General features: G+C 49.7%; 1 protein-coding gene across 2 annotated transcripts in view; it reads left to right on the plus strand.

The window, feature by feature from the left end:
- Window positions 1-13367, plus strand: part of ITGB5 (integrin subunit beta 5) — a 111448-nt gene that overhangs the window by 74953 nt on the left and 23128 nt on the right. For both annotated transcript variants that reach the window (XM_082458553.1, XM_082458552.1), the window contains exon 10: window positions 4397-4826. In XM_082458553.1, the coding sequence (XP_082314679.1) occupies window positions 4397-4826 (430 nt within the window). The remainder of the gene's footprint in view (window positions 1-4396; window positions 4827-13367) is intronic.

Below are 13367 nucleotides of genomic sequence, written 5' to 3' on the forward strand. Positions count from 1 at the left end.
GAGAACTGGGGGGCTTCCCCTCAACCCCCTTTTTGCTGAAGGAGAGATGTACTTCTGTCCCTCATCTCAGGCTGAACTTTCTCCAAAGAGTTGACAGTTGGACTTAGGTTTGCTCCTGAGTATGTGGGCATTTCCCTCTTGACGTTTGTCCCAGGGACAAATCTGGTTGAGGAAACGTAGGTGCAGGAGTCAACCCCATAGAGTTGGGGGCAGTGATGAAAGCTGGGCCTGGCGCTGCAGGAGCCCCAAGGAAGAAGGGCCCCGCATCGCAGAGGGGGTGCTGTTTGAGCTGAGGCTCAGAGTTTTCCGGACATAGAAAAAGGGTGGGGAGGCCCCATTAGTGGTGAGTCCGAGAAGGTGTGAAAGAGCATTGATTGCCCTGTTGCCGGCGGGAAGCAGCTGAGGGGAGTGGGTTGGGAACCGAGAGGAGAGGAGCTGGGGCTGCAGAGGCAGGATTGGGCCAACTGGTAGGACATAACATGCCAAGCTAAGGTGTCTGGCCATTATTTGGCAGGCATTATTTCCGTCCTTTAGTACCATGAGCTGGGAGGGCTCTGGGTAAGTCAGAAATGGCAAGGAGGGTAGGCAGGAGTAAAGAGTACAGCAGAAGGGCCTGGAGGCTCACTGGAGGAGAGGGATTAGGGAAAGCAGACAGGGTGTAACTGCCATCCGGTGCATCTCAGGGTCTGGCCTGTGGATAAGGACATGGCCCATGGGGGAGGGGGAGCCTTGGGACAGCTGGGTTCAAGTGGCATCCGGGCAGGTCTTGCCTCCGTGTAACCGGAGCTTCCTGCAGAGGTGGAGGAGGTGGGCGGGCACCGTCTCCATGGTCACTTCCAATCAGAGGCCGCGGTTCTGTGACTGTCCTGTGTCCTCTGGGTTAAGAGATCTGTCCAGGCAAGAAGCAAGGGGAGGTGGTAGGGGGTGAGGGACAAAGGTTGTCCTCAGTGAAATATTCCTTACATGAAATCTTGCAGTCCCAAATCCAGTGATTTCTGTTTTTTCCCTAATTTTCTTCCCAGCACCGACCAGGGCTGACTGAGTGGGCCTGGCCACTGGGAGCCAATTTTCTCATGAACTGGCTTTGACAAATCAGTATGCAAGTGGCTGGCTGTGCGACCGGCACTAACACCCGGTACAAAGGACCCAGTGAGCCCCGTCGGGGCTTCCCACAGCGTCCTGCTCTCCGGCCCCTCCCCTGGGGCTCTCCACCCCTTGCCCATGCCCAACGCTTTGTCTCAGCCAGCTCCTAGTGGACTTGGCATCTGCAGAGCTTGGGTTTGGTGGGTTTGGGTGGGGGCTGGGTAGCCCCTTTGAAAGGGTGGATCAGGCCGGCAGCCCTGTGCGGGAACCAGGAGCATCCCAGTGAGGTTCAAATAATAAGACTGGGCGGGAGGGAGGACTGCCATGTCCGCGACCTTCCTCTGGAATCTCGGAGTGGGAAAACGGAAAGTCTCCGGGAACTGGGGAGCCTTCACTCTCAAGAGTCCACAGTAATCAGGGAAGAGAAGCCTCATTCCAGCTGCCTGACAAACTCTCTGGATTCTTTCCTGATCCCTCAGGGAAATGGACTCTGAAGGGAGGGGTAGCAGAACAGATTTACTTGCTGTTGCCGAGGTGCTTTTTATAGCATTCCTGTGCCCAGCAGGGCCTGAGACTTAGTGGCTGAAATGGAGCTGTTCTCTGGTTATCAGGTGGCCGGCTGCACGCTAGGCTGCATGGGGCCCGACAGCTTGGACCTCGGTTAGACCAGAGCTTTGGCTGAAGAAGGCCACTGGGATCTGCTTAGAAGCCAGGCCTTAGACTGGGCAGGCAGTGTGTGAGCCTTTCTGAATCCTGGGTGATCAGCTGCCGGCACTGATTCAGGGGCGTCCCCAGCCTCTCCACTCCCTCTCCAGCAAACACAGACACATCTGTGAGGCCCAGGAGATTTAATTCCCTGTCTTGTTACTTGATCCCTTGGTGCAGGCAAGTTTTCCTGGGGGAAGGTTATGCTCACAGATGGACACTCCCCACAGTCTTGCAATAATTAAATGCCTTTGGCTCTTGGTCCAGGCTGTTTCTTTGTAATTTTTTCCACTTCTGACCCCCAGCGGCCTTTGTGGGGGGCAGGGCTTTCCATTTAACAGGTCCAGCAAAGTTATTCCCCTGGGAGGCAGTAGGCTTCTCTCTGAGCCTCAGAGGGAGGGATGTTCACCTCCACATTCTTGATGCCCCATGGCACCTCCGTCAGGTGCAGCCTCCGTGTCCTTCCATCTGCAGGCTCAGGTTATCCCCAGCCCAAGGCAGGAAGGTTTAAAGTTGACCAGGAGCTTCTGGTCACTAATGGGTGGGTCACCATCTAGTGGTCCCTCTGTGAGCCGGGCCTCTCTCTCTCTACCCAGGTCTGGACACTGGACATCTGCCTCATTCCTTACTTCTAGGAGGTGACATGCCAAGGAGAGCACAGGCCCAGCCCCACCCCTCCCCAGCTGTGTGACCAGCACTAAGCTCCCGGAGCCCACCAACCCCGTTTTCTTTCTGGTAAATGAGGATGCCTCCTCCTAGGGCATGTAAATGAGATGCGCGTGGAAATGCCCAGCACGGGGCCTGGTGCGTGTAGTACTCGGCACCTGGTAGCCATTAGGCAGATTGCAGTGCCCTGGGTGGGTCCGCGTCTTGCTTCCTTACCTCGAGAGCCCACCTGTACCTGAGGGCCTTGGAACCTAGTCGTGAATGTGCTTTTGCCAGCCTCTCCCTTTGCCTCCTCCCGCCCCCTACATGGAGGTGGGGTGTGGGCCCGTCCCAACTATCTGCAGCTGGCCTGGCTCTCCCGGTGTCCTCTGACCCTGGCTCCTGGTCATTTTCCTCAGCGCACCTGTCTGACGGTGTCTGCTGTGATACTGCTTCACTAATGCCAACTCCCGGTGTCTTGTTGCCAAGCAGACTCTCTCCAGGACCTAGGAAGCGGGGTCTCCTGCTCAGCCTCACGCCCTCCCGCTCCCACCCTGCGGGGTGGCGTCCCTAGATGTCACAGAGGGGAGGCCTTTAAGAATTAGTAAAGATCCCAAAGTGACAGGGATCTGTAGAACGTTTAGAAAAAGATATTTTGAGTGTTCTCCAGAAATATACATTATTACCTAAAGAGTACCCAGTTAAGCAGGTTATTGATGGCTTTTTAAAAACCAGTTCTATTCCAACCCAAATAATAGAGTTAACAATACCAGTAGCTAAAAGTGGTTCCTAACTTGTTCTGAGTTTCAGAATGTTCTGAGGAGCCTTTTGAAAAAGAAAGACGTCTGGGCCAGAGGCGGTGGGTCAGTTTCTGGAGTGAGACCAGGCGTCTGTCGGTTCGGGGGAGAAGGACTTCAGAATGGTGTTTGGTCAGGGCGTGCCAGCTACCTGTCTGCAGATTTCCACAGCGCCCTGCTTGGAGGGCCGTGCTGGACCATTCTCACCACATGGTGTGGGGAGGGGAGGTGGAGTCACGCTCTACTCCCTGGGAGAATCACAGCGAGCAGTGTCCTTGCTTCCCTCACATCCCAGCCACGTGGGCTGCTAACAGGCATCTTTCCTCCATTGCCATCTGCCAGCGAGGTCCACCTTGCTGCCTGTTTCCATGGCAACCCATAAGCAGCTCGGGGGTTAGCAACACTCCTGTACATGCTTTGTTTAATAAGAAAAAGTCTGTCCACGTGTGTGGCAATGATGCTTCTTTACAACCTCCGGGCCGTGGACTGATTGTGAAAGACACGGCTGTGAGGACCACGCAGAGAGAGAAATTGGGGCAGAGGGAGGCTCAGGTGTGTCTGTGAGGAGACAGATATGCTGGAAGGGACCCAAGAGTCATCTCTGCCCTTCTCCAGCAGGGGAGGAAACACCTCTGCAGAAGGGCAGGCAGCTGCCAGGGCCTCTCGACCACAGCGCCCCATGAGTTCAGGGAGCCACGTCTAGCCTGGCATAGAGGAGGTGTCTGGTAAATTGTTGAATATTTTGTTGACTTTCAAAATGGAGACGGGAAGAGGATAGGATAGAAGTGAAAAGGGGAGAAAGAGAACCTTGTAACCTTGAGTGAATCTTTCTCCCTTCCTGTGGAAGCCCTTTTCCTCTGGGAGATAAAAGAGATGATGAACGTTAAAGAACCAAGCATGATGCCTGTCAAATGTTGGCACGCCTGAATACGCTCTTCCTGGGTAAAGTGAAGGGGCTTGCTGTCTCCGGGGCCTCTTCCTCCTCGGGCCGTTGGAGTGGCCCTCCGTGAGTGTGGGGAGGGGCTGGATTTGGCCCCAGTTTTTCACTGAGGACCTTGGAGGAACTGTGCTCGGGCCAGGCCCCTGGGTGATCAGGAGGCTGGTGCAGACAGCGGGAGGCCCAGATGCACCATGGCCACCACGTCCCCTCTCTTTCTCCTGCCCAGGCGTCCTTTGAGGTGTCGGTGGAGGCCCGGAGCTGCCCGGGCAAACACGCGCAGCACATGTTCACCCTGCGGCCCGTGGGATTCCGGGACAGCCTGGAGGTGGGGGTCACCTACAACTGCAGGTGCAGCTGCAGCGCAGGGCTGGAGCCGGACAGCGCCAGGTGCAGCGGCAACGGGACTTACGTCTGCGGCCTGTGTGAGTGCAACCCCAGCTACCTGGGCACCAGGTGCGAGTGCCAGGAAGGGGAGAGCCAGAGCGGGTACCAGAACTTGTGCCGAGAAGCGGAGGGCAAGCCCCTGTGCAGCGGACGCGGGCAGTGCAGCTGCAACCAGTGCTCCTGCTTCGAGAGCGAGTTTGGGAAGATCTACGGGCCCTTCTGCGAGTGCGACAACTTCTCCTGCGCCAGGAACAAAGGAGTCCTCTGCTCAGGTAGGCACCCCCGCAAGCACTTTTGCTCTGAGCCAGGCACAGGCCTGGGTGCCGTTTGGACATCCCCAAAGCAGGCCTTTTACTTACTGCCACAGTCCTCCTGGGAGAAGACAAGGGCAAGCCTTGGGGGTGGGACCAGCGTGTCGAATACAAAAGCAGGAGATGGCACTGCTACGTGATGTGGACTCTCAAGAGTTGGGGGAGGGGTCGGCCGTGGGTCATCCAGGACTCACCGCACAGCATTCCTGACCCATAGGTGATCAGCCTCTTCTTGATGGTCCCTGGGGACAGGGAGCTCCCTGGGGCCAGAAGAGGTTATTCCCTTGTTAGACATCCCATTCATCTCCTATGGCTGCTCTAATAAATTACCACAGACTTAGTGGCTTAAAACAACACAAATGTATTCTATTCTAGCTCTGGATGTCAGAAGTCTGAAATGGATTGGCTAAAACCCAGGTGTTACTTGGCTAAAATCCGGGTGTCAACAGGGCTACGTTCCTTCTAGAAGCTCTAAGGGAGAACCTGTTCCCTGGCCCTTTCCAGCTTCTAGAAGCCATTTGCACCCCTTGGCTTGTAGCAGCGTCCTCTCTTTTCGAAGCCAGCAGTGTAGCATCCTCAGATGTGTCTCTGACTCTGACCTCTGCTTTGCTCTGATGCTCCTGCCTCTTCCTTATAAGGAGCCCTGCGATTGCGTTGGACCCACGGGATAATCCAAGCGAGTCTCCCCATCTCAGGATCCTGGACTTAATCACATCTGCAGGGTCCCTCTTACCGTGTTAAGTAACACTGATACAAGTTCCAGGGATTAGGCCGTGCACACCTTTGAGGGCCATTGTTCTGCCTCCCATAGACGTGATTTGAAAGCTTCCTTTTATATCGAACAGAAGATTGTTTCTCAGTCACTTCTGCCCAGTGGTTCACATTTTAGGCTCCCTCTTCCGCGTGACAAACTGTCAAACGTCTGAGAACTTCTTTATGTTTCTCTGTTCTCTTTTCTTATCCAGGCTACACACCAGCTGTCTTCCTTCTCTGAGGCTCTATCATTTTGTTAAGTGTGCCTCTCAGAATCAGGCGTGTTATTTGTCATCTGGGTAACGAGGGCTCAGCCCCGAGTTCAGTGAAACATTTGCTTCCTGTGACCTGAACGTTCCACTTCCATTAACACATCCTAACAACACTCACGTTTTCTTTTCTGTTAAACAGTCACATTGCACCATTGAACTTGGTTTTAACTTTACTATACCAAAAGTTGAAGATTTTTAATATTTTGAATGAACTATAGCCAAGCCAAGTTTCTGTTGTGTCATGTTTGAGCACTTAAGTTTTTGAATCTAAGCATAGGACTTTACATGGATTCCAGTTAAATTACAGTTTGGCAGTTCCCATTTTGGGAGTTGCTCTCTGATGAGATACTGTAAATTCATGTCTCTAAAGGGTCATTCTGTCCAACACCATGCCACCTGCAAATCGAGTAAGCAGAACAATTTTAGGCAGGATTGTAGTTTCTTCTACTGCTGTGTAATCTGTTGTTTCCAGGATTCCTTCTTTGTGAACGGTCTTCCAGTGGTAAAGTGTTGATTTAAGAGGAACTTAGAGTGTGGCAGGGAAGATAAAGCACAAGCATGTGAAACAAATCAGAACATGTAAATGATCTGTCACTGTGGGAGGGGTAACCATCCCTCCGCGGGAGAAACAAGTGCAGAGGGTTGCACAGATGAGCGTAAGCCCGTGAGGCCTCCGGGGGCAGAATGCATCATAAGACAAGTATGAGCACACCCATGGGTGCAACGGAACCAGCATGCTCAAAATTGGAATTACTCCAGAAAATGTAGGACGTATAATGTCATAGAAGAGTCAGCTAGCTGGCAAGAGTCAGGATTTGATGTGCTGATCAGGCCACAGGGATCCACTCTTTCTGATAGATTGGATGGTTCCACGGGATGGTTCTGTCTGGATTAGCAGGAAATGTGCTTAGGATCAGGCAGGTCCAAGCCCAAATCCAACACCACCACCAACACCACGTGCCACTTGTGTCACTTTGGGCACAGAGCTGTTGTGAGCAGTAAGAAAATGTGTCTAAGGCACATTGCCTTGCTGACCACTGGCTCCTTTAAGAGTCAGTGCCGCACGCCCCTGGGAGCCCCAGCTGCTGTCCAGTGTGCGGGCGGGGCCGCCTTCCCTGTGAGTCGGGGCTTTGCTGAGGACTTCCGGCACGGCGGGATGGGTGGGCTGCCCATTCCCTTTAGCAGCCACCATAAATGCTCCAAGAAGCCTGGCTGTGTCTGTAATTGGCTTTCAGCCATGAATTTTTTTTTTTTAAACATATTAGCAAGTATTATCGCGGAGCTCCCTCCTTTCCCCTCAGGTACCAGAAATTATCCTCTGATGTGTCTTCGTCCAGAAGGCTGCTTGTGTCTGTGTTGCCTGGGAGCCAGGGCTGCTAGGTCGGACGATCTGTGCAGATCTCATCCCCATGGTTTATCAGCCTACTGCCTGGGTTGTCTTGGACTTTGGGTTTTCCTGTCTCTAAAAACACCCCAGCACTCCCTTGTTTCTGCATTACTTTGAGAATTGAAAGAGAAGACGTGGATAAAGGACCCAGCACGGTGGTTGGCAGGAAACGGGGCCCAGCACATTGGGGGCTGCCTCCCCTCCTTCCCTCAGGTGTCATGTGCCTCTGAAAATAATACAGCACAGAGCCTGGAGGTGTGGGGCGGGTGGTACATGAGGAGCGAGAGGCCTTAGTAAGGAAAACCGGTCATTTTGGAAACGAGAGTATTCTGTAGCTGAGCGAATACCCAGAGAACCCACGGTCCTCCTGAGCTAGTGTTGCATTTCAGGCTCCTGCCAGATGCTGAGTGCTCGCTCCTCCCTCCGCTCCATCCGGCCCTGTGGTGTTGAGAGACTCTCGTGTGTCGCCAGGTGTGCAAACAGGAGGTTCAAGATGCCCTTGGCAGAAATAGAGACACAGATGTAGAGAACAAACGTATGGACACCAAGGGGGGAAAGCGGCAGGGGCGGGGGTGGTGCTGTGATGAATTGGGAGATTGACATATATGCACTAATGTGTATAAAATAGATAACTAATAAGAACTGCTGTATAAAAAAATAAATAAAATTTAAAAAAAAATGCCCCTGGGGCTCCCACATGGGCGGTGCTTTGAGTCACTAAGTCCTCGGAATTGCTGAGCTGAGATGTCTTTCGTTCCCCCGAAGTTGGAAAGCTTGAAAAATACAGGGGGAGTTGATGGATGTGTGGTCAGTCTGAGTTGTCTGTCTCCTTCTTGGTGACCAGGATTAATTTGAACCATCTGGTGAACCAGACAAAGAACTTCTTTTACCCTCACTGGTTCACATGCATCCTTTCCTAAAGTGTGTCCTCAGTCAAGGGAATAACTCCAACTAGCTGTAGGATTATTCTTAGGTCTAGAACGTTCTCAAAGAAAGAAATTGTTCACCATTCCATCATTCATACTTTAAGAGGTTTTCCTTCTAATTTTTTTCCAAGTGTGTGTATGTATACAATTTTGTAGCTTGCTTTTTTCATATAATATTATATCCTAAGAAGCACCTGAAGTTGAATTACTTGAATTCATCAATAATTAGAACACTTGACTGTCTTCCCACTGCGTCCCCAGTTAGCCTCCTCCACCCCTTCACTTCGAAAGCAACAACTAGTTGAAGCTATCCAAATCTTCCTGGAGACAGTAGTTTCTGGAATAAGGTCATGGTGGTATATGATCATCCAGGAAGGATGCCCAGCTCCAGACAGGACCGATCCTCCTGGCCCGTCGATGTAGCGCCCAGCTCCTCGTTCCTTGTCTCACAAACACTCCAGCTTGTTCAGGAGGCGGCAGCGGGTGGGTGAGGGATCCACCCCCAGTTCCTTGTTCCCGTGGTCAGCTCTGGGCTCCCTCTCCGGAATTTGGCCCGCTGGTTTTGAGCTCTTGGATCACTGTTGCATTCGGGGTTTTTGTGGGGGAGAAGTCTTATTTCTCAACAATGACTCTGGTCTTGAAGATGCTGACTCGGAGACTCACAAGCAGCTGACTTCAGCGTTCTCTCAGTGTTTCTCAGCCCTTCCCCCTGCAGCTGGGCCCGCGGGGGCTGCGTGGTTCTGGTCCATCTTCAGACGGGGGCTGAGGCAGAGCCAGGCCAGGACCAGTGGGGACATCCTGGAGAAGCTCCTCCAATTCTCTCTGGTCTTTCCGTCTGTAAGAGGCTCTGGTCCTTACCTCCAACCAAGAGACAGGACCGAGGGGATGGGCTAGAGATTACAGGTTTGTGATATGTTATACATCATAAAAGTTAGTAGTGAAGCAAATCCGACTAAGGTCTGGAAGCAGTTGAACAACTTGGTTATTACTTTTGTGACACACTGTCATGGGACTGTGTGTGCAGCCAGGGCTGCTGTTTCTCCGTCTGGTTTCTAGAGGCAACATAACTTAGAGAGTGGTTCTGTCCATAGACTATTCCTGTGTGTACAGAGGGAGCTATGGGGCCATTGTGAGGGTTTCTATTCTTTTGAGTCTCATAAAGTGCTGACCCTTCAGAATCCTTCTGCTAATAGAACATGTGAAGTAGGACATGGTCTGTTGAGTTGTTTTCAATGTAATTAAAGGTTACTGCTCAAACTTTGTTGTTCTTTGTTGGTTTCTGTACCCAAACAGTGCATTTCCTGGGATTTTGGTTACTCCGTTACGGTAAACTGTTGAAATCAGTCGCAACCCTGATGCTTCCAGCAGTCTCTGTACTTAAAATGCATGCACTGGCGTACATGGAATAATTTGCTAATAGCCTGCTTCTTGGGTTTCATATATTGAGAAAATTTATATCAAATAGAATATAGAATTTTGAACAGAACGCTTTTGGTCTTGTGACTGTGAGATCCCAAAAGTATACCTAAGTAAGGTCTCATATATTTTACTTCATCTAATAGGTTATTTGGCCGGTTTATCCATATAAATATATATGAATCCTTTAATATGTGGCAGGCAATTAGAGGTCAAGGGGCACTGCAGTTTTCTCTCAGATGTAAAAAAAAAAAAAAAAAATGGAGAGTGACACTAGTGGCATCCTTCCTAGTGGCCACAGCCGGCATCCAAACACAGGTTCCTGGTCTGGGCTGATGGTTTCCAGAAAGTTTCACAAGGTTATGTTAAGCCTCTCCTGGTAAAAGCGCCTCTGACATTAAGCCCTAGCTCTGGACTTCCTGATTCTTGCCAGGTGAAACACCTCCATGGCAACAGTTATCCAGATATGTTTATAAAAATACCCCTCATCCTATTCATACCGTTTTCTTCAGAAATGTAATTTTCACACTCACAGTAAGTATCCTGGTGGCCATCTCTGGGACTATGGTCACAGCTCTACCTTCTGTCACTGCATTGCAATTTGCATATTTCATAAATGACTTATAGGACCTTCTGGAATGTGGCTCCATGACAGAGGCCTCAAAAAGTACCTTTTGAATGAACCAAGATTTGACATATTTAATTTCCCAAGAAGAAAGGGGCCTCTTGGTGGGATTGCTATCACTGTGTGCCTCAGGTGGGAAAGCCTAGAAAATTCTTCACATCTTTTCATGTATATTAGTCTCTAGTCAGTTTCTTGATAGTTTACCCGGATGCTATTTGCAAATACAAAGATGCATTATAGAGAAAGGTCTCCTCTCCCTCTAAAGAATATCCTCATAGCAGTGTTCTTTACCTGGTAATATATAAATCCTAATTATGCACATGACAGCAAAGACCAAGAGAGTCATCTTGCATTTTGGAGTATTCAGAATATGGTGGCTATGAGAACAGAATTTGTTACAGTATTCTTCAGTAACTACGATTGTAAGGAATGATACACCCGTAATTAGTAAAGATACTTCCACAAAGTTAGTAAAGATACTTCCACAAAAGACCATTCACCAGGACCCTCGAGGACCAGTGCGTGTTCAAGTCTGGATTCTAAACCTGGCATTCCCCCTATCCACCTCTGACCTTGGACTCTTCACTTACCCTCTCTGACAAATTCTCTTATCTGTCAAATACCCCAGAGGGTTGTTGTAAGCATCAAATAGGGCAATAACTGTAAAGCTCCTTGGACTCTGCCTCCCCACTCAGGGTGCTGAGTAAATGTTTTGAGCCGTCCTCCTCCTCCCTCCCTTCCCGGAGGAACATTTTCTTCCACAAAGATAAGCATCAGGGACATTCATGGCATCAAAAGAGGCTGGTTTCAGAAGTTCTCAATAGGCATCTATCTAATGGTCAGGAATTCTCTAAGAATTCCATCTGCATCCAGATATTGCTCAAGTTCATCTGAAAGGCAACAAGGTACCGAAATTTAGGGCTTAGTCACGTAACACAACGATGCACCTTTCAGACTGGCTGCGTGAACCAGGTGAGCTGGCTGGTCAGCTCTGGAGTCACCCAGCCTCTTGCAGCCTGAGGTTGGAGAAAGCTCTTTGGAAAAACTGCAGTGTAATAAGTATCTGACCTTGGTGCAGCTGCAGATACCGAGACAGTGGTCTCTCACTGAGGTCATTTTGTTTTAGGTAGGGTGCTGCATTCATCTCATTCAAGAGCTCACTGAGCATTCCTCATGTGCCAGGTTTTGTACTGGGTGCCAGGGGTACAGAGTTGGAGTTGCTCACGGTATTGAATTAATTTCTAAATGTCTGTTGTCCCTAGAATTTTGCACTCCTCAGAAACTTTCTGGGATTGAGGAATGAGCATATGAACCACTTAAGCTTCTACTTCCACCATCCAGACTTGTGTGAGATCTTGAAAGATAAGAAGCATGTTGGCAAGCCATGTTGAGAACCTGCCTTGTTGCATGCTCTGAACTCAGCTCTGGGAATGGAGTTTTCTTACTGCCCTTGGTCACTGCTCAGATCCTGATTCCAGAAACATCTTAAGCAACAATTTACCAGTGATCATGAAAAATGGAGTAATCTGAGCGTTGGCTTTCACCTCACCGCCCTTCTATGTCTATTTAGAAAGGGAAGCGTGCAGACAGGGGAGCTTGGGATGAGGACTCTGCTCACGCCTTTGAACTTCAGGCCTGATCCAAGGTCATGGAGTTGGGCTTGTGAAGGAAATAATGAAACTTAAAAAAAAAAAAAAGGAAAATCCTAGGAAAACCATGAGAAATGCCAAAGATAAGATGTTAGTCATGTATAGAACTGGGTGGCATTAACTTTTTGATACTGTAGAATAACACATTAGAAAATTTCCCATTCTTAGTTAAATTGAAAATGATGAGAGACCTCTGGTGACTGAAATAGTTATTCGTAAGGCTCCTTTGTTTCTATTTCTTGGGTGTTGAGCTGTCACTTTGAGTTTGGTCTTGATTTTGGAAACTGTGACGTAACTGGTTATAGGACTCTGCTGCTCAGTGCTTTGGGTGGGGTGGGGCGGGATTGGATGGAGCCCTGTTTTCCTTTGGGGTAAGTGTTCCTGACTGTCAGAACACTGACCTAAGGACTCCACCCAGATCCAAATGCTCGCTGGTGTCTGGAAGTTGCTCTGAGTGAGTTCAGTCTGCCAGAAGTTTTGCATCTTCGTGTTAATGAAAGGAACTGAGGTGACATGCATCACAGCCAGTCTACTGACACTGGGTTGTGGTGAAGGAAAGCACAGTGTTTATTGCAGGTGCCGAGCAAGGAGATTGGGCAGCTCATGCCCAAAAGACCCTAACTCCCTAAGGGCTTTCAGGGAAGAGTTTTTAAAGGCAATGTTAGGGGTGAGGGTTGCAGAGTGTCTGATCAGCTTATGGGCATTCTTCTGATTGGCTTGTGGTGAGGTAACAGGGTGCTATTTTGGGAAATCTCAGTTATCAGTTTTCTGCCTCCAACTGGTCTGGGGTCTATGGTCTGGGGACTATGTGCTGGTGCTCAGCATGCAGTCAACTTCCTCTACTTGGGGAGGGGTTTAGCTTCTGCAAAGCAACTCAAGGTTATGGCTCAGGATGTCATCTATAGCCCTTGAGGAGGAGCTAAGGGTCCTTGACTTTGTTTTATGGCTAAACTATTATTTTGTCTTGCTTGACCGCTTTCCTTTTTCCTGCATTTTTTCACTCCTCTGATTAAATTTGCTCTTTGGAACTTGGGAAGCCTTGGGAGGTTAAAGCTTTTCTACAAACAAGAGTTGGAGGACACAGGGCAGGGGGAAGGTCTGTCCCTGGAAGACCACACGGTTTCACTCTCTCCTGGACACCTTCCTGAGCCCTGCCTGTTGCCCTCTGACCCAGAGGAGGGGACCTCCTACCACCCCAGCCCACAACCATCACCCCCAAAAGTCTTCATCAGATGACCCACCGTCCTTAAGCTACAGGAATATACTTCCCAGGTTGGTATGTTATTTGACATCACATCATTGGCCTTTAGGCAAACATTTTAATAATAATGATAATAATAATAATAAATAGAATCTATTTTAACACACTTTTTAGTATATTGAGATGTTTTTCCTTGGAAACACACTGAGGCTAATTTGTTAGTATTTTGTGCTCTTCACGAGCAAGCACAAAATAGTGGGATTATTTGCATCT

This window comes from Balaenoptera physalus, assembly GCF_965194825.1.
Source record: "Balaenoptera physalus genome assembly, chromosome: 4".
Classification (NCBI taxonomy): Eukaryota; Metazoa; Chordata; class Mammalia; order Artiodactyla; family Balaenopteridae; genus Balaenoptera; species Balaenoptera physalus.